The 22,486-nt window shown below is 41.1% G+C and overlaps 1 protein-coding gene across 1 annotated transcript in view; it reads left to right on the top strand.

Annotated features, from left to right (window-relative positions):
- Window positions 1–360: 360 nt before the first annotated feature.
- The window catches only part of f2 (coagulation factor II (thrombin)), an 87,520-nt gene continuing 65,394 nt past the window's right edge, over window positions 361–22,486 (top strand). The window contains exons 1-2 of the mRNA XM_072272209.1: window positions 361–475; window positions 17,299–17,459. Coding sequence (XP_072128310.1) covers window positions 400–475; window positions 17,299–17,459 — 237 coding nt within the window. The 5' untranslated portion in view covers window positions 361–399. The remainder of the gene's footprint in view (window positions 476–17,298; window positions 17,460–22,486) is intronic.

Here is a 22,486-nt window from a genome sequence, read left to right on the forward strand (position 1 = left end):
CTCCTCTTTTCCCTCCTTCCTTTCTGAGCTGAGGGTCCACTGTCGGTGCCAGAGACGCGACCACTACAACTTGTCCCTGGTAGGTTGTCCCCACCAACAGTATATTTATTGTTGATGGGAACGGCCACAAGGGCGCTCTGCTCTTTCTGTCTATTCCCCTTCCCTCTCCAGACAGTCACCCAGTTACCTGTCTCCTGACTTTTAGGGGTAATTTACTAATTACCAAACAGAACATTCTAGTGCCTGGACTAGAGTTCAGAAAAAAAAAGCAGCTTCTGTGCTTATGCAATATGACCCCTCTGTTTTGCAAGCTGCCCTCTACACATGTGGTGTATTATTAACTAAGACATTTCTGTAGCCTCTCTGTTAGCTTTAGTCTTCCAACAGCAGTTGATAACAATGCGGCAAATCAGAGATTCTCTGGTTTTACAGATTTTAATCCTCACTGTTGTCCAATTTTGTCGGTCTGAGAATGGTACGTATGCTTTTTGCTCGTACAAATTTATAATTATAAAGGGTGTTAAATGGGACTACTCAGTGACTTAGGCACTCAGGGTCCAAACACAAAGGTTAATTTCACATGACTTAGTATAAGAGAGGAAAGAGAAGGAATACAAAGGAAAAGTGGAACAAAAGAGGGAAAAGTTGTGCTTCGGTTGGACAAGAGTTTTCGTGGAATCCCATCAGGAACATTGGATTTAGTTCAATGAATTGAACATCAGAAAAGAAATGCTGAAATTGAAAGAGTACAGTGCAACTTTACCAAAATATACGAGGGCTTAAAGAGCTAAATGATGCAGAAAGACTGGGATTGCTTGTATTTCACTATATTTGGAAGGTTAAATAATGATTCAATTACGTTCAGCATGATGGAAGAAACAGAAAGGGATAAGGATTCCAGAACATGCGGTCTTTTAGGAAAGAAATTGAACAACAGTTTTACCCACTGTCCCCCAAAGACAGAGGAGCAGAGACAATTGACATTAGATAAGGATATCTTGGGATATGGATTGCTTAATGGAGATGAGGTGCAGATCACTGACAACTTGCTGAATAGTGGAATACCCTGAAGGGTCTGTTCCTTTGAGTACTTCGCAGGAGGACTGGGCAGAATCGAAAACTAGCATTGTACCCTCATGTGTGTTCATTTATTTCTCCTGATTCCTGGTGTTTCCTTTCTGTTTGTCTGAAAAGTCCAGAGCCATTTAGTTTTGTTGTATGCTGATTTTGTTGATGATTATTCATTTCATTTGTCCATGTAAGAGCTGTTGATGGTTGAAATTAATGTTTATAGTTTCTTCAAGTTGTCTCTACTAGGGTGGCACAACGAGTAGAGTTGCTTCTTCACAATTCCAGTGAGCTGGGTTCAGTCCTGACCGCAGGAGCTGACTTTGTGGAGCTTACGTGTTCTCCTTGACATTAAGTGGGTTCTCTGGGTACTCCGGTTTCTTCTCACTTCCAAGAGACATGGGGGTTGAGAGATTAATTGACCACTGTAAATTGTTCCTAGTGGTAGAATTGGGGGATGGGGGCCACTAAAAACTCCAATTTGTATGTGGGGACTACTAAAGCATTGAACTATATAGTCTGAAGCTTTTCCACAGCTATAATAAGCCCAGCTAGGCCATACCCTCGGAACATTTTGAACAGTTACGAGCTCTGTACTTCATTGGATCTAGAGGGAGTACTAGGATGGTGTATGGAACAGCAAGGGGGGTTAAATTATGAAGAGTGATTAGGGACATTAGGAATTTAAAAAGATGATTTAAGTGCAAAATATTAAGGGGAACTGATGAGGTAAATAGCTAGGTGTTGCATATTTAATATATTCAGTAATGTTTGAGTAATCTTTTATATATATATGTCGATGAAACATTTTTGTTTAAGTAATTCATTAATGTATATATACGTGAATTACATATGCCCTCACTCTATCACATGATAACTGCATGCCTTGCTTAAATTAAATGTGTCGTTCGAAACACATTTCAGATTCCCATGTCTTTTAAATAGTTTAATATTTTGAAGTTACAAAACATAACATTGGTGATGACGCAAACACGAGGAAATCCGCAGATGCTGGAAATTCAAGCAACACACACAAAATTCTGGTGGAGTGCAGCAGGCCAGGCAGCATCTATAGGAAGAGGTACAGTCGACATTTCGGGCCGAGACCCTTCGTCAGGACTAACAGAAAGAAGAGATATTAAGAGATTTGTAAGTGGGAGGGAGAGGGGGAGATCCAAAATGATAGGAGAAGACAGGAGGGGGAGAGATAGAGCGAAGAGCTAGAAAGTTGATTGGCAAAAGGGATACAAGGCTGGAGAAGGGAGAGGATCATGGGATGGGAGGCCTAGGGAGAAAGAAAGAGGGAGGGGAGTGCCTGAGGAAGATGGAGAGCAGGCAAGGAGTTATTGTGAGAGGGGCAGAGAGAGGAAAAAAAAAGGAATACATAAACAAACAAACAAGTAAATAAATAAATAAATAAATATGGGATGGGGTTTCCGTTAATGCCCCTTCTCCCATTCTTACCCCATCCCTTATTTATTTATTTGTTTGTTTGTTTATTATTTTTTCCTTTTTTTCTCTCTCTGCCCCCCTCACAATAACTCCTTGCCTGCTCTCCATCTTCCTCTGGTGCTCCCCTCCCTCTTTCTTTCTCCCTAGACCTCCCGCCCCATGATCCTCTCCCTTCTCCAGCCTTGTATCCCTTTTGCCAATCAACTTTCCAGCTCTTAGCTCCATCCCTCCCGCTCCTGTCTTCTCCTATCATTTCGAATCTCCCCCTCCCCCTCCCACTTTCAAATCTCTTACTAGCTCTTCTTTCAGTTAGTCCTGACGAAGGGTCTTGGCCTGAAACGTGGACTGTGCTGCTTCCTATGGATGCTGCCTGGCCTGCTGCGTTCCACCAGCATTTTGTGTACATTGGTGATGACAAACCCATCACTGACCTGTTGAAGCACAGCAAGACGTTTAAAAACAAAAAAAAAATGGAGCAAGGAACAGTGAGCTAAAAAAAGGCAGCCCAGCCCATGCAGAGAGAAGATCAAGTTTTTATTTTAAAAAAGGCTGAAAACAGAACAATTCACAAGTTCATAAAGAGTGAGTATCGGGTCATAATAGATCATAAAAAAAAAGAATAGAAGTGGCTGGCTACATTGGAAAAATTGATGTGTTTGATTACACAAAAGATAACTGGAATATGTAGACTGAGCTAATTCAACAATATTTTGAAGATAATGAAATAGCCAATGACAAGCGAGTACCAATTTTGCTGAGTGCATTGGGTTTAAAGGCATACAGATTGCTTTGAAGTTTGACTGGTCCAGCCGAAATGAGCTTTGCTGATATTATGGAAGTAATGCTGGAACATTTAGAACCAAAGCCATTGTTGATTACAGAACACTTTAAGTTTCATAAACCGAATTAAAGGGAAGGGGAATCCATTTCAATGTCTGTGGCTGAATTGAAGAGATTCTCTGAGTAATATCAATTCAGTAATGGTCTTAATGATGCACTGAGAGATCAAGAGATCATTTAGTTTGTGGAATCTGACAAGAAAGCATTCAGAAACGGCTCCTAACTGAAGCACAGCTTACATTTAAGAGTAGTTGAAGAGTAGTTCAATGGAAACTGCAGACAGAGACGCAATTGAGTGGCAGTCAGGAATGAAAGTCAGCATGAACATAATTGCAGCGTCTAGAGGGAGGCCTGCCTGGCCAAACAAATTGTGTTACTGATGTGGCAGAGGCTCACATACACCACACCACACCAATGCAGGTTTAAGAACGAAACTTGCAGGAAATGCAACAAAGTAGAACACATGTTGGGCAAACAAAAATAATTGGACCACTCAGGAAGAGAAAAAGCTAAAAACACAAGTTGTAGTATCAAAAAAGGTACTACCTTGCATGCTATTAATGAAAAATCTGATAATGATGAGATACAGGACTGAGTAGACTTATGATTTACAATGTGAAAACTACCAATAGACAAGCAATATAGCTTATACCAGAAGTGAACAGCAAATTAATTAAAATGCAACTCAGTCATTTCACAAAATGAATTTGAATGGCATTTCAAAGATACTGAACTGATAGCTGCAGATATTCAACTCAGAACTTATACTGGAGAAAAGATATTCATAACAGTGAAATACAACAACCAACAAGCTGCATTGAGCTTGTATGTGGTAACATCAGAAGGGCCAGCATTGTGGGGCTGTGATTGGCTGAGACAACTACAATTTGATTAGAGATTCAGTCACAATTTGCATGCAACATCCCCTACAATAAAGTCAACTGAAAGCAAATTAGGAAAGGTACTGGACGATGCCCCAACTGTCTCCATACCAAACACCATGAACTGTTACCCAACAGAGGACAAGTGGGTTTTGGTGCCAACTTCTGTGCCTCCAGCTGGAAAGCATATTGGACCAAGGAAGGACCATGCTACTCAGAGAAATTGTGAAAGTGACGAAAGCAGTGGTCTAAGTACAACAGTTTTTGTAAGGAACATATCTGAGAAAGCTTCTGATATGTTAATACTTGTGAAATGTGGCTTGGTTTTAAGCTAGAAGAGATTTCAGGGAGCTTCTGAAAATGTTGCAAACATTCAGGCTTCCGTGAATATAAAGAACCAGAATCTACTCTGTGTGCATTAAGGTGATTGCATGAATTTCAAGGGGGAGATAAAAAAAAAGCAGCTTGTAAAAATAGATGCAAAAACCAAAGCCTAGCTGGACGAATGGAGTCAATGGAAATATGAAAATGGAAGATAATGTTGTCGGTGAGGAAACCAAGAGGAGAGATCAGATCATAAAGGAAGCAATATAAGGATTAATAAGAGAATACTCCAGTGAACTAAATATACCTTCCAGAGCAAGATGCACAAACTAGAAGAAGGAAGAAGAAAAATGGCTATCACTGTCAGAACCGCTTTCTGCAGTCCCAGAGTCAACTCCTACAACCTCCACGAAGGAAGCCCCAGAGCCTGAGATTGTTTCACAGCCACAAGTCTCTGCTGACAAGCAGAGTGCTCCCCTTGTCAGGAAAGACTTTATCCCACTAGAGTCAGAAAGCCTCCACAGTGATTAAATCTTTAGGTCTGGATGTACTTATACAGCAGTTATATTATATAATATACAGTGTATATAGTTGAGGTGCATACTCTATTGAGTTGGAGTTTATATCCAAACTAGGAGGAGTGTTGTGTATTTAATATTACAATAATATTTGAGCAATCTTGTATGTATATATAGATGAAGTATTTAAATAATTCATTATGAGTTACATGTATAAATACATGAAATGCATATGTCATCACACTAACATGTGATGACTTGCTTAAATTAAACACATAGTTAGACCCATATTCCCAGACTCCTGTATCTTCCTTTGAATTAGTTAATGCTTTCAAGTTACAAAACATAACAGTAGGTGCTGTTTCCACTGATAAAGGAACCAAAGGCATAATCCAACTGGGATTTTCCAGAAGTGAATTCAGAAGTGAAGGATGATAGAAGTTGAAACTCATGCCAGCAGGGTGCATTGCAAGGCACTCAGAACTCTCTTTTGCTGATAGGACATTCACTTGTAACCCTCTCACTGGGCTTGTATACAAACTTGCCTTGTAACCAGGTGACTGAACGGAGAGAAGGCCACCTTTCGAAAGCTATACACATCTTAGGTCGGTATGATGTGGGTTTGAACCAAACAGGAAAGTTGGAATGTTCTGGGGAGAAACATTGACTGTAGCGAATGCTGTGTAAATACAGCCACATACACAATCATTGGTCTCAAGAAATGACATATCGTACATTGGCATAAAATAATAAAGAAAGTATGTTTACCAATTTACCAACTTTATCAAACTGTTAACAGGAAAAGAAAAGAAAGATAAAAGGGCCCATTACAGTTAAACAAGTCCAATGTGCATATAAACATTGGAGCTCATTTCTGAAGTAATCGGGTGTATCACTTCACTCATGTGCTGCATGAAAGACACCAGTAGAGTTTGAGCTTCCCTCGAAGACCATTTCAAATGAACTGGCTAACTCAGGAGTATTGGCACTCCCTCCTTTGAACCATTCATCTGCACAAAGCACTTCTTTAAAAGGGCTCTCCTTCCAATGGCATTCAGTGGCATCTTCACGTGCCCTGCTCCGCTGCTCCCTCCAAAACCAGACTACTGTCCATCAGAAATCTCATCCTGCCTAGCTCTCAATAACGTTCCATGCTGTCCCACTGGGCAGAAAGCTACAACACATACCAAGATAATCCTGATTGGTTGACACAACATTCCTAAGTTGGACAACATGGTTCCTTATCTTCAGCCGAAGCCAAAACACTCTTACTAGCAGGAAACACTGCTTTTGTAGGAAATTGCTAAAATAAAAACACCTCACAGCAAAGCAGTAGAAATCTTAACCGGGGCATTACACACTGCACTTAATTTATAATTCAATTTACCATGTTCTTTGATAAGCAAAAGGAACTGGAAAAATAGGTAGGAGAAGTCAGGGTTACAGATCAACCACGATCGCATTGTGAATAAAAAATTACAACTCTTGTTTCCATTTTCCTTCATCTCCCAAACATCCAGAGCTTTTTGTAGCAGACAATTCCAGATCCAATTTCACAATTGCATACCTCTAATTGTATTTGGGGGCCACTCAATAATTATAGTAAGAAAAATCCAAATACAAAATAGTACAGATGATGGAAATCTGAAATAAATGCAGAGAATTCTAAAGGCCAGCAGAAAGTCAAGGAGCATCTGTGGAAAGAGAAGTAATGTTTTGGTGATGACATTTTTTTCATTTTCTAGGAACATTACAGTATTTCCCTGCAAAACTGCTGCCTAAACTACTAAGTAGTTTCAGAATAAACAGTTGGCTATTCAGAATTTGCACATGTTTTATCTGAATACAAAACAAGACTTTACATTATTTCACTTTGTGCTTAGAGCAAATGAACTGAGCTGTTGAGATAACCAGTAGCTAAGCAGGATGTTTTGTTTTGCTTACCTTGCCTTCAAGGAGATCTTAGGAGGGGTGGAGAGGTTTGGTTTGTGACCTTGTCTCATTTGCCAATGAAGGTGACCCTGAGTTGAATTTTTGCAGTGTACTAGTGAAAATTTTAGCCCCAGACAGAACCCAAAGTAGGCCTCAGTGGCTTTTACAGTGCAAGATATGTTGGCCAAACTTTAATCTTAACCTTTTGTTATAGTGTGATTGAGTTCTGGGCTAGATGTGTAGAAAGAATGAACACTTTGTCTCGAAGTAACATTCCAGAAGGGACAGGAGTCCATTTCACAAAGGTGCACAAGATGGTGAAAATTTGCGAGATCCTGCCAGAGTGAGGTGAAGAATTATTGACCCATCATATTAGCGCTGTTTCTCCCTCCACAAATGTCAGCTGACACAATGATTAGTGCAATCATCTTACAGCACCTGCAATCACTGCTGAGGGGTTGATTCCTGCTATGAGGAGTCTTATGTTTTCCCATGACCATGCCGGCTTCCTCCAAGTGCTCCGGTTTCCTCCCACATTCCAAAGATGTATGGATTCGGGTTATTAAGTTGTGGGCATGCTATGTTGGCACTGGAAGTGTGGTGGCACTCGTGGTGTACCCGCAGCACAGCCCTTGCTCATTTGATTTGATGCAAACGATGCATTTCACCCTGATGTTTTGACGTTTCAATGCACATCTGATGCATAAATTAATCTTTAATATTTGAATAGTCTTGGTGTTTTCTGCCTTTGTAGAGTTGGTTAAAGTGTATGAACAAATGTGAGTGCCCACACTGAGTCTCTTTATTTAAGTTTAACAAATTTGATGAGAAGGTTGCTGACTTTGTTGCAGATTTGAGATGCATTGGTGAATGCAGACTGTAGTATAGATTTTGTGGAGATAGAGTCATGATGCCAAGTTTGCACTGATCATAAGGCATCCAATTACATCAATCCTTTTTTAATTCATCTCACCTCCCCCAGATTTCTTCTGCTTACTCATACACTTTGATCAACTTACAATGGCCATTTCAATTTCCAATATACTTATCTTTTGCACCTGAGAAGAAATTGGAACACCTGGAAAAAACCCGCACAGTCGCAAGGATAACATGCAAACTCCACCCAGGCAGTACCGGAGGTATGGATTGAACTAAGGCTGTAGGACATATGAAGAAGCAGCTCTACTAGCTCCATTAATGTGCTGTCATCTTATTGTGGAATCCAAGAAATCTTGTACTCAAAGAGTGTGAAGAAATTCCACTTCAAGCAGGCAATGGCCAAAAGCATGGGAATTGCTGCATCATTGATTGAACATCCAGTATATATAGTTGGGCTTTAATGAATTTTCTGGAAAAGGAAGAATATCTGAAAGGGAGATGTTACCCTGTGAGAGCATACAAAATTGGGCTAATAAGTACAGGAACACAGGAACAAAGGTCTGCCATGATTGAGATGTCAAAGGACATCTCTCAATTCTTTATGTGAAAGCAAAGCAAACCACCTTGAAAACTGATGTAATTAAGCAATGTGAAGCCTGTTGCAGAGAAAGAGAAAGAATAACATTAGTATTAAAGGGAGGAAAGTGGTGACCTGGATGGATTGTTTGGGCTATTTATCTTGTTAGAAATGTAGTCAATCTTTCTGTATGTCAGAAGGAAAGGGAATGCCAATGAAAACAGCAATATTGCTGCATTATTAGCGATGTGTGAACAGGAATTTCAGCAGTTTTAGTCAGATGGTGCTATGAAGCTCAAGGAATCAATCATAGTCCTTCATACTTACACCTGGGAAAGAATCCAAGTGACTGTGAGAAACAGTGAGAGTGAAGCAAGGTTATTTCTTCTTTCATCAACCGTTCATTAAACCAGGGGTTCCCAACCTTTGCAACACACATCAAGAATGCAGCAGGCCAGGCAGCATCTCTAGGAAGAGGTACAGTCGACGTTTCAGGCCGAGACCCTTCCTCCAGACTAACTGAAAGAAGAGCTAGTAAGAGATTTGAAAGTGGGAGGGGGAGGGGGAGATCCAAAATGATAGGAGAAGACAGGAGGGGGAGGGATGGAGCCAAGAGCTGGACAGGTGATTGGCAAAAGGGATATGAGAGGATCATCAGACAGGAGGCCCAGGGAGAAGGAAAAGGGGGAGGGGGGGAAAACCTGGAGGATGGGCAAGGGGTATAGTCAGAGGGACAGAGGGAGGAAAAGGAGAGTGAGAGGAAGAATGTATGTATATAAATAACGGATGGGGTACGAGGGGGAGGTGGGGCATTAGCGGAAGTTTGAGAAGTCAATGTTCATGCCATCAGGTTGGAGGCTACCCAGACAGAATATAAGGTGTTGTTCCTCCAACCTGAGTGTGGCTTCATCTTTACAGTAGAGGAGGCCATGGATAAACATGTCAGAATGGGAATGGGATATGGAATTAAAGTGTGTGGCCACTGGGAGATCCTGCTTTCTCTGGCGGACAAAGCGTAGGTGTTCAGCAAAATGACCTCCCAGTCTGCGTCGGGTCTCGCCAATATATAGAAGGCCATATCAGGAGCTCCGGACGCAGTATATCACACCAGCCGACTCACAGGTGAAGTGTCCCCTCACTTGGAAGGACTGTCTGGGGCCCTGAATGATGGTAAGGGAGGAAGTGTAAGGGCATGTGTAGCACTTGTTCCACTTACAAGGATAAGTGCCAGGAGGGAGATCAGAGAGGAGGGATGGGGGGGACGAATGGACAAGGCAGTCACGTAGGGAGCGATCCCTGCGGAAAGCGGAGGGGGGGAGGGAAAGATGTGCTTAGTGGTGGGATCCTGTTGGAGGTGGCGGAAGTTACGGAGAATAATATGTTGGACCCAGAGGCTGGTGGGGTGGTAGGTGAGGACCAGGGGAACCCTATTCCTAGTGGGGTGGCGGGAGGATGGAGTGAGAGCAGATGTGCGTGAAATTGGGGAGATACATTTGAGAGCAGAATTGATGGTGGAGGAAGGGAAGCCCCTTTCTTTAAAAAAGGAGGACATCTCCCTCATCCTGGAATGAAAAGCCTCATCCTGAGAGCAGATGCGGCGGAGACGGAGGAATGGCAAGAAGGGGATGGCATTTTTGCAAGAGACAGGGTCAGAAGAGGAATAGTCCAGATAGTTCCCAACCTTTGTTTAATGCCATGGACTCTTTCCATTCACTGAAGGGTACATGGACCCAGGCTGTGGAACCCTGCATTAAATGTACCTTATGTATTAGCTGTAATTGACAAGTTCCAGCAAGAATTTCATATTGAACATGAAAGAATTCTAGAGTTGGAAGCCAAGATGAATCTGAAGGAAGATGGCACATCTTCATTCTTCAACACATAACCTTTATCTTACAGTGAGAAGAAAAATATTGGGGAAAAGCTGAAGAAATAACAAGAAGCAGCCATTGGTTGAGTTTTCTGATTCTGCTCTTCCAATCATTTCTGTAACGAAGACAGATAACATCATTAGGAGCTATGTAGATAGTTAGAAAACAATCAATAGACAATCATTGGCTCAACCAGGTGGAAGGCAGATCTTCACAACCCATGACATGTTATATACTTACCCGCAAATCAAGTTGCACAAAGGTTTAAAGAAGTTTTGGATGCCCATGTTGGAATTTTTCAATATGCAAGCAATCATTTGGGATAGCATTAGGTTTGTACATATTTCAGAGAATAATGGATAGTTTCAGCAAAGGTCTCCTGGACGTGGCAGGAAAGATAGAGTGAGAACACAAGGTGGAACAAGAAGGTTTGCTGTTAAACGAGATACAGTTGGAAAAAGACAAGCCTAGCTCTGCTGTCTCGGAAGCAGTCTCTCATCGTTTTCAGATGGATGCTGAAGGACTCCACTCAGTGCAGTGCAATGTCTCAGCAGTAGTGAATGAATCAGATCCAATCAATTTGACAGAGTTAAATGCCTACTTCGGATTTAGATTAGATTATGAGGACACTCAGTCCTCATTTATTGTCATTTAGAAATGCATGCATTAAAAAATGATACAATGTTCCTCCAGAGAGGTATCACAGAAACACAGGACAAACCAAGACTAAAACTGACAAAACCACATAATTATAACATATAGTTACAACAGTGCAAAGCAATATCGTAATTTGATAAAGAGCAGACCATGGGCACGGTAAAAGTCTTATCCCGATAGCCCCATCATCTCACACAGACGGTAAAAGGGAGAAACTCTCCCTGCCATGAACTCCAAGCGCAGCAAACTTGCCGATGCATTGGAAGCACCCGACCGCAGCCGACTCTGAGTCCGTCCGAAAACTTTGAGCCTCCGACCAGCCCTCCGACACTGAGCACCGAGCACCATCTCTGCCGAGCGCTTCGACCCAGCCCCAGCCGCCAAGCAACAAGCAAAGCTGAGGACTCGGGGCCTTCCCCTCTGGAGATTTTGGATCACACAGTAGCAGCGGCAGTGAAGCAGGCATTTCAGAAGTTTCACAGATGTTCCTCCGTGCTCTCACATCTGTCTCCATCAAATCAGGATTGTGCACGGCACCCTACTTGACAGATAACAGAGATCATTCACCAGAATGGCCGCTGTACGCTGGGTCACACCGCCATCTTCAAAGATTCTTTAGTTACAATAGATAGCTCCTGAAAACATTCCTGCATCATGTTTGGACTTTGTTAAATCACAAGACAGAATCGGTGGGCAAGAAATCAAGAAACGCCCAAGAGTTGATACATTTTCTTCTGAGTTTGAATCTTCTCATTCATTATGATCCAGCAAAGCTTTTGTTGCTGGCCACTGATGCATCATCTTGTAGGATCAGTGTAGTTTGGTCACATCAGAGGAATAATAGGAATAAGTGACCAAATGGTTTTGCATCCATATCCCTTGGACATTACTAACGGGCATATGTGTCAGAATTTGGATCTGGTGAAGTTGGTGATCTACTCTGTGTGTTTAATATGGGTGAAATAGAAGGAAAGACATAATGCTAGAGCTTGTGAAGTATATGATCCTGCTCCTCCACTTTCTCAGGAGGCTAAATAATTTTGGCATGTTTCCCTTTGATCCTCACAATTTTTTATAGATGCATCACAGAAAGCATCCCATCCAGATAGACCATGTCTTAATATGACAACTACTCTGTTCAAGACTGATAAGAATTTCAGAAAGTTGTGGACACGGTTCAGCACCTCATGGAAACCAACCTCTCTTCTACTTGTTGCTTCAGTAAAGCAGAGAGCATAATCAAAGACCCCATCGACCTCTTCCCCTCCCATCAAGCAGAAGATTCAAAAGCCTGAAAGCAGAGACTTCCAGGATCAAGGTCTGCTTCTATTTTGCTGTTATAAGACTACTGAACAGTCCTTAGTATGATAAGATGGACTCTTGACCTCAAAATCCACATCTTTATGGCCCTGCACTGCACTGTGTGTGTAACACTTTATTCTGCATTCTGTTATTGTTTTTCCTTTATACTACCCCAATGTACTGATGTGATGAAATTGTCTCAAAGGATGACATATAAAAGAAAGTTTTTCACTCTCCCTTGCTACAGGCGACAATACTGAACCAATTTACCAATTGATTGTTATGCAAGGCACCGCATGATGTACCTGGTTGTTCTGGTATATCATTGCTGACGCCAAACCAGTCTGATTTATGGTTTTCCTGGATGACAATCATCATGTTTGAAGATCATTCAGGCCATAATAAGACTCTGGTTGAGTAATAGACAGTGATGTGCAGATAAATATGTGTTGGAGCTAGATGTGCTGTACCAGCCAGAACAGATAAGGGCAAACCTTGACATAATGTTCCACTGCAACTGAAGTTGCATCATTCTCAACAAGCAAGAAATCAAATCGATAAAGCATAACTCTTAAGAGCAAAATAATCTCTTTTGGATGATGATGATTAAAAGAGGATCCATCCCCAATAAACAGTTGTTGGCTTGGTCATTTTTTTTGTGTGAAATTGACTTTTAACCTTTTTCACCATTGTATGCATTTTTCAAAACAAGAAAAGAAATATGGAACCTTGGGGCATTAAGACTCCATGTGCTGGCAATCAATAAGCAGTTGTATTTGCAGAGGCATCATTTAATAATATGTGGAGGATTATTCAATAAAAGATGGACTCTTACAGTTCACACATGTTGTTATCCATAATTGAGGCTTTGTGTTCTTTCTGTGAATCTTTGGATCAATTGAGGAATATCATTGTTATAGAACATAGAACAAACAGTACAGAATAGGGACAGGTTCTTCAGTTTTTTGATGTTGTGCTGAACTAATAAACTAGTAATTAAATGCCTAATGAAATTTATCCTTCTGCTTAGAGAAGATCCGTGTTCCTCCATTCTCTGCGTATTCAAGTACTTATCTAAAAGCTTCTTAAATACCTCTATCATATTTGCCAAGCAGCACATTCCAGGCATCCATTACTCTCTGTGTAAAACAACCGCCCCACACAACTCATTTGAATTTACCATCTCCCATCTTAAATATATGCCCTCCAGCTGTAGACATGTCTACATGTCTACCCTGTCTACGCCTCTCATAACCTTATACGGTGCCTTGAAAATGTATTCAGCCCCCACAACTATTTTCACATTTTACTGCTGAAGACTGTACTCTTCCTAGATACTGCCTGACCACCTGAGTTCCTCCAGCATTTCGTGTGTGTTGTTCACATTTACTGTCTCATTTCCTAAATTTAAAATATGTTGAAATAAGGTTTTTTGAGCTAATCTACAAAACATTGTGCATTATGTCAAATCAAAAGAAAAATTCCAAAAACTGTCAACAAGTTATAAAAATTAAAAACCAATATTAGGAGTCTGAAAAAGTATTCACCCTTTTTGCAATTACTACGCTAACTTTCCTCAGGTGCAATATACAGTATTCCTTACCAATTCATCCAATTTGTTGATGTAGAAAATTGGAGGATCGTCTGAATAAATATTCCCTCTCTTTGTAAGGTCTAACTGTATGGTAGATTTTTAACAGGCTAAATCAAAATTAAGCCAAAAGAGCATTCAAGGCAAGTCAGGGAAATGATAACAGAGAAGCACAAATCTGGGGAAAGGTACAAGACCATCTCAAAGGCACTGAACATACCTCAGAGCTCAGTGCAGTCCATAAATGGAAAAAATATGAAACCAGAGCCTTTCAGGTTAGGTCAGGCTGCCCCTCTAAACATTTTTGCCGGAGAAAAATGACATTTGTAAGAGAAGCTTCTGTGACACCAATGGTCATTTTTTGACTGAGTTGCAGAAGTTAGTGGCTGCAACTGGAGATAAAGTTCATGGTTCTACAGTCTCTAAGGCCTTCCACAAAAAGGTTACTTATGGAAGAGTGGCAAAGAAGAAGCTCTGGCTTAAAAAAAAGCATATCCTTGTCCTTGTGTTCAAAGACTTTGCAAAGCGTCACTTAGAATATACCGTAAAGATGTGGAAGAAGGTCTTGTGGGCAGGTAAGCCTATAGTGGAATTTCTTGGCCTTAAGACTAAGCGGTACATGTGGTGTAAATCTAATTCTGTGCATCAGTCAGTTAACACCATCCCTAGCATCCCTAGATTTTCAGCAGCAGGGGCTGGAAATCTGGTCAAGATTGATGGGGAGATGAATGTTGCTATATACAGAGAGATCCTGGTAGCCTCTGCCCAAAAGCTTAAACTGGGCAGTCTATCCTTCAGCAGGACAATGAGCCAAAGCACACTGCCTGATAACCAAAGTGGTTATCTCAGGCAAGACCTCAAGATTGCTGTCCACTGCCACTCCCCAACTAACCTGGCACAGCTTGAGCAATTTGGCAGAGAGAAAGGGGCAAATCTTGCTCGTCACGTTGTGCAAAGCTAGTAGAGGCTTCTCAGAATCAGAGTCAGAATCAGGTTTATTATCACTGGCATGTGGCGCGGGAGGGGGGCGCTGCTGAATTCTTTTACAAGGCACTGTAAATATTTCCCTTCAGCCTCCATCACTCTAGAGAAAACAGCGCTAGTTTATCTAGCCATCCTTTATAGCATATGCCCTCCAATCCAGGCAGCATCCTGGTAAACCTCTTCTGATGAACTTCACTTGGGAAGTTTTTTTATTAAGCTTACATGTAAAGTATAATACTCACACTTCACAATACTTTTCTATAAACTAATATTGGAGCAGCAAAGTGTAAACAGTAAACGAGAAAATCTGCAGACACTAGAATCCATGCAAAACACACAAAATGCTGGAAGAACTCAGCAGGCCAGGCAGCATCTATGGAAAAAAGTACAGTCAACATTTCGGACTGAGACCTTTTGGCAGGACTGGAGAAAAAAAAGATGAGCAGTAGATTTAAAAGTTGAGGGAGAGGAGAGAGAAATACAAGGTGATAAGTGAAACCGGGAGGGGGAGGATGAAGAGCTGGGAAGTTGATTGGTGAAAGTGATACAGGGCTGGAGAAGGGGGAGTCTTATAGGAGAGGACAGAAGGTTATGGAAGAAAGAAAAGGGGAGAGGAACACCAGAGGGAGGCGATGGACAGGCAAGGAGATAAGGTGAGAGAGTGAAAAGGGGATAGGGAATGCTGAAAGGGGAGGGGGCCATTACTGGAAGTTTGAGAAATCGATGTTCATGCCATCAGGTTGGAGGCTACCCAGATGGAATATAATGTGTTGTTCCTCCAACCTGAGTGTGGCCTCATTGCAACAGTAGAGGAGGCAATGGACTGACATGTCGGAATAGGAATGGGAAATGAAAATAGAAGGGGTGGACACTGGGAGATCGCGCTTCTGCTGGTGGACAGAGCGTAGGAGCTTAGCGAAGCACTCTCTGAATCTACGTTGGGTCTCACTGACATACAAGAGGCCACACTAGGATCACCAGACAAGGTAAGTAATCCCAACAGGCCCACAGGTGAAGTGTGGCCTCACTTGGAAGAACTGTTCAGGGCCCTGAATGGTAGTGAGGGAGGAAGTGTAGGGGCAGGTGGAACACTTGTTCCACTTGCAAGGATAAGTGCCAGGAGGGAGATCAGTGGGGTGGGACGGAAGGACAAGGGAGTTGCGTAGGGAGCGATCCCTGCGGAAAGCAGAAAGTGTGGGCGGCGGGGGGGGGGAGATGTGTTTGGTGGTGGGATCCCATTGGAAATGGCGGAAGCTCCAGAGAATTATGCGCTGGAGGCAGAGGCTGGTGGGATGGTAGGTGAGTTCAAGAGGAACCCTATCCCTGGTAGGGTGGCGGGAAGATGAGGTAAGAGCAGACGTGTGTGAAATGGAAGAGATGCAGTTGAGGGCAGCGTTGATGGTGGAGGAAGGGAAGCCTGTTTACTTGAGGAAGGAGGACATCTCCTTCGTTCTGGAATGAAAAGTGTCATCCTGAGAGCTTGTGCAGTAGAAACGGAGGAATTGAGAGAAGAGGATGACGTTTTCACAAGTAACAGACTGGGAAGAGATATAGCTGTGAGAGTACTGATTCTACTCTGGTAATGGTTGGCATTGACTTTGCATGTCATTCTCCAAGCAGTTCTCAAGTGATTATGTGCTTTCAATTTTATATAATATTCTTAAAGTAGAGAACGTATTGATAGCCATTTTCAAATAAATATTTTGGCTTCTTCAGCAAACTGGGTCTATTAGTTGTTTAGAGATTTAGAATCCAAAATTGTAAATGTAGTGAAATCAGATAATTGAAGAATAATTTAAAATATGTTGTTGATTTAAAATGCAACCATTGATAATCCAAATGTTATCTGGATATTGGAAGAACAAATGAGGGGAATAGTATTTTGGCTGTTCATCCTAGGTGAATGTAGCTGTGGTCACTGTAACCTTGGCTTTGAACACAGTAGCAATGTTTACTTTGAAACGTGGCTTACTCCTTCATAACAACTGACTAAATGTTCCTTATAAGGAAGAAACTAAAATGGTCTTGATTGATGTGGCATGCTACAACCTCAGAAAAGTGCAGAAGTTTTGAACCAATAAAATACTCCTCGAGTACAATCACTATAGAAATGAAGGAAATGTTAAGGTAAATCCAGTTTTATCCTTAAATAAGACATCTGTTTCTAACTACATTGACCTAAGTAGTTTGGGCCTCAGTTACTCACTGGAAAACCAAGTGAGTTGAGGACGCCCGGGGGGTGGGGGCAGGTCACACACACAGTTTTCCAGCCCTCAGCAAAGCCGGTGTGGGCAATGGGGAGTGATTCTGAGATATGTTTGAACAACAAGTGACAAGAGAATGTACTGTTGCCTGTAACCAATGCGATGATCTACACATCATTTACTTGTCTCCTTGTGTATTGTTAACCTTCCCTTTGCAGTGTTCCTTGCAGAAGAGGATGCGTTCTCCATGTTGAAAAGAGCTCGACGAGCCAACCATTTTTTTGAAGAGACAAAGTCAGGAAATTTGGAAAGAGAATGTATTTCAGAATATTGTGACTATGAGGAAGCTCGTGAAGTGTTTGAGAATGAACAGAAAACAGTAAGCAACAAAACAGAAATTACTCTTACTTAGAATATTTTAAGTATATTGTGAATACACTCTCTATATCTTTTTTGGATGGGCTTTTAAATACCAGCATTTAACGCAAGTTTTGAGATGATTCTTGAAGCTGGGATAAGGGCAAACATTAATTTACAAAAGCTACTAGCTTTAAATTCTGAAGACAGAATGTTAATAAGCATTCATAACACCTCTTGTGGATTGGAGCTCTGCAGAATTTGGAGATTAACAAAATTACCAGCTCTTGTCTATAGTTTAAACATGAGAAATTCTGCAGATGCTGGAAATCCAAAGCAACACACACAAAATGGTGGAGGAACTCAGCAGGTCAGGCAGTTTCTATGGAAATGAATAAGCAGTTGACATTTCAGGCCCAGACAAGGACTGGAAAGGCAGGGGGAAGATGCCAGAATAAAGAGAAAGAGGATAGTTAGAAGATGGTAGGTGAAGCCAGGTGGGTGGGAAAGATAAAGGGCTGAAGAGGAAGGTATCTGATACTAGAGCAGATAGGGAAGAAAAGGGAAGAAGGAGGGGGTCCAGGGAGAGGCTATAGGCAGGTGAGAAGAGTTAAGAGGCAGAGTGGGAAATAGAAGAAGATGGGAGGGGAAAGGAATCTTTTTTTACCAGGAGAAATTGATATCCATGCCATAAGGTTTGAGGCTACCCAGATGGAATATAAAATGTTGCTCCTCCACCCTGAGGCCATAATGGGAGATGAATGTGTAGGTGTAGCAGTTTGGCTGCTTGCAGAGACAGGTGTCGATGTTTGCTTTCATAATCATAGTTCAGATTACACCTTGTCAAAATAATTTAAGTGTTAGATGAAACATCAGTTTTCAGTTCCAGATTTTAGGTAAATTGATGCCTTGTCTGGTATATGTACAGGAGAAACAGGAAAATGTTGATCATGAAAGAATGCATTTGAAATATAATAGATTGTCCTTCATCAGAACCAACTCTAGACTCTGCTATCTAGCTTAAACACTATAAGATCATAGAATGAAAAGACAAACAGCATACACAGTGAAATCACCAGGAAAGAAGTCTGAACGTACTATTTGGTGAACAGGAATCCACATTAGTCACTTCCTACCATGTCTGCAGGGCATGTGCCCAGTAACTTCTACACAGGGCCCACTTTATTATATACTTAATATACCTAACAAAGTGGCCACTGAATGTATGTTTGTGGTCTTCTGCTGCTGTAGACCATGCACTTCAAGGTTTGATGTGTTATGTGTTCAGAGATGTTCTTCTGCACACTGTTTTTGTAACACATGATTATTTGAGTTATGTGTCAGCTTTATAAAAAACATTCAGCTTGAACCATTCTGGTCATTCTCCTCTGATCTCTCTCATTAACAAGCAACACACACAAAACGCTGGTGGAATGCAACAGGCCAGGCAGCATCTATAGGAAGAAGTACAGTGGACGTTTTGGGTCGATTTCCTCATGTTTGCGTTTCTCATTAACACGGTGTTTTTGCCTACAAAGCTGCTGCTCACAATTTTATTTTGTTTTTAACACCATTTTCTGTAAACTCTAGAGACTGTTGTGTGTAAAACTCCCAGCAGTTTCTGAAATACTCAAACCACCCTGTCTGGCACCAACAACTATTCCATGGTCAAAATCACTTCGATCACATTTCTTCCCCATTCTGATGTTTGGTCTGAACAACAACTGACCCTCTTGACAATGTTTGCATACTTTTTTGCATTGAGTTGCTGCCAAATGTACTTGCATTAATGATGCCTAATAAAGTGGCCAACTGAGTGTATCATAGGAAGGTTTGGTCTTTAAGGCACAGGAACTTTTTAAATTACACTGTCCGTTATATCCCTGACTGAGTATTAAATCAATTTCATATTTTTATCCCAGTCTACCGTCTGGGGAGCTTGGGATCTGATGGCTCTAGCTATGCTCTTTGTGTGAACATCTTAAATCTTCCCCTAGAATGTCTCTAATTGTTCTGAGACTGACCTATGATCAAGCAGCTGTTTCCACTCCAACTGTACAACTTCCTCAGTGCAGTAAAATTGGCAATTTAGAACTTGGACTCCATTTTATCTTTGTCTTCTAAAATATGCTAACTCTAATTGAATTATGATCACTACTGTGGTGTATTCAATATTTCAGTAATATTTTACATAATTCACTACTGGTTATGTATAAAAGTATGTGAATGTCGTATGTCATTATGCCGCCATGTCATATATGTGCGCCTCACTAAAGTAAAAACCTAACGGACAGGTGCTATTGCTGGCTTCTATGTTTTTCTTTGAATTCGTTTCTGGAGTTACAAAGCATAATAGTGGAGATGAGTAAGTTTTAAAATGAACCCAAGATGACTGCCTACCTGTTGAAGTGCAGCATGTGGTTCTTTGGGAAGGGACAGAAACATTCAAGTTTAAAAAAAAAGTTAGAGAATGGGCAAAATTCATGGGTTCATAAACAGTGAGGTGAGTATAATAATAACAAATTAAAAATATTAGGAATGGCTGGCTACATCGGAAAGATAGATGCGTTCAATTTTACAACAGATAACTGGATCCTGTATACTGAACAAATTGAGCAGTATTATAAAGCAAATTAAATAGCCAATGAGAAATGAGCGCAGGTTTTGCTCAGTGCAGTTGGTGAAAAACACACATTTTGCTTAGAAATTTGACTTCTCCAGCCAAACCAGCTGAAATGAGCTTTGCTGATATTGTGAAAGTAATGCAGGAACATTTAGAACCGAACCCATTGTTGACTGCAAATTGCTTTATGTTTCATAAGTGAAATCAAAGGCAGTGGAGTTCATTTTAGCTTATGTGGCTGAATTGAAGAAATTGTCTGAGCATTGCCAGTTCAGTAATGAGCTTAATGATCCACTGAGAGATTGTTTCATTTGTGGAATTTTAGAAGAAAGCTTCAAACACAGCTCCTAACTGAAGTACAACTCATATTTAAAAGACCAATTGAAATCGCTGTGTCAATGGAAACAGAAGACAGAGACACAATTGAGTTGCAGTCAGGAATGAAAGTGAGTGTGAACAAAATTGCAACATCTAAATAAAAACATGCCTGTCTGAACAAACTGTTGTTACCGTTGTGGCAGGGGCTCACATACATCAGACCAATGAAGGTTTAAAGGTGATAGTTGCAGGAAATACACAAAGAAGGACACATACAAACAGCATGCTGGGCAAACAGAAATAAATGGACTGCACAGGGAAAGAAAAAGATAAAAAAATCAAGTTACAATTTCGCAAAGAGAACTAACTTGCAATCTGTTGATGAAGAATCTGATAATGACGAGAATGACAAAGCACTGTGTATCCCTGAGATTTACAATGTGAAAACTAGCAATGGACAAGCAATATTGCTTACACCAGAAGTGAATGACAAATTAATTAAAATGGAAGTGGCTGTTTCAGTTATTTCACAAAATGAATCTGAGCGGCATTTCAAAGGTACTGAACTGAAGCCTGCAGTTATCCAACTAAGACTTATACTGGAGGAAAGACAACTCCTGTGGGAATGATATTCATAACAGTGAAATACAACAACCAAAAAGCCAAGTTGGGCTTGAATGTTCTAAAAAACAGGAGGGCTCACCTACAATTTGATTGGAGATCCATCCACCATTTTCATGCCACGTCCCCTGCAAGAGAGTCAACTGAAAATGAACTCAGAAAGGCACTGGACAACTCAAACACAGTTAGGGTAAAATAATGTTAAGTGAAATGTCACACCCAAATTTTACAAAGTCTGTCCAGTTCCTTATACCATCTTGATAAAGTAGCCAGTGAGCTGGATCCAATAAAGGACGAACGAGTTCTTTCCAAGGTTGAGTGGAGCCCATGGGAAACAACAATGGTCCTAGTAGCCAAGAAGAATGGGTCTGTCAGGATCTGTGGTGATTTTAAGGTCACTGTCAACCCTGTAGTAAAAGTAGATCAATATCTTCTGCCCAGGATAGAGGACATCTTTGCAAACCTTTCTGAAGGGAAACACTCTCCAAAGTGGAGTTAGATAATGCCTACCTGCAGATGGAGATGGAAGAGGAGTCCAAAGTGTTTCTCACCATATGTGCTCACAGAGGACTTTATTGCTATAAAAGACTTACTTTTGCAGTAGCACCTGCACCTGCACTCTGGCAGAAATCTATGGACCAGGTGCTGCAAGACTGCCCGGGCACTCAGAGTAACTTGGATGACAGCATTATTACCGGTAACAATGACAAGAAACATTTCCAAGGTCTCAAGACAGTGTTCAAAATATTAGAAGTTTATGGGCTCAGAGCACAATGTAACAAGTGTCAGTTTTTTGAAGCAAACATCACTTATTGAGGTCACACCATTGACACGCAAGAATTACACAAGAGTACTGAGAAAATTCAAGCAGTGGTGAAAACCCCAAGACCAAAGGACATGTCACAGTTATGGTCCTTTTTAGGATTTTTCAATTACAACTACAGATTGCTGCCAAACTTGGCTACTGTGCTCCACCCCTTGAACTCATTACTATGGATCGAGAAGAAATAGCCATGGACAAAGCAGTTTGAGGTGGCTTTCCAAAAGGTAAAGGAAGTGATGATGTCAGACACTGTACTCACACATTATGATCCACATCGTCCAGTGAAGCTTGCCTGTGATGCCTCACCTTATAGTATAGGTACAGTCATGTCACATGTGAAGGAAGTGAATGTCAACATTGCATCACATTCCTTTACTGCTGCAGAGAAAAGTTATGCACAGATTGACAGAGAGTCTGGTTTGGGGTGAAACTAGTATGTTTTAATCAGTACTTGAATGGGAAAGAATTTACCCTCATTTACTGATCATCAACCCCTGGTGTCCATTTCCAATCCACGGAAGGTTGTTCCAATGATAGGCTTTGTTTCTTGGAGGACACAATTACAAGATTGAATTCAAAAGGACAGCTATTCATGGAAATGCTGATAGATTGCCCTATTCACTTTTGGAAAATGAAATACCTAAAAAATTTATGAAAAAGGACA

The sequence above is a fragment of the Mobula birostris genome, chromosome 11 (assembly GCF_030028105.1).
Source record: "Mobula birostris isolate sMobBir1 chromosome 11, sMobBir1.hap1, whole genome shotgun sequence".
Classification (NCBI taxonomy): domain Eukaryota; kingdom Metazoa; phylum Chordata; class Chondrichthyes; order Myliobatiformes; family Myliobatidae; genus Mobula; species Mobula birostris.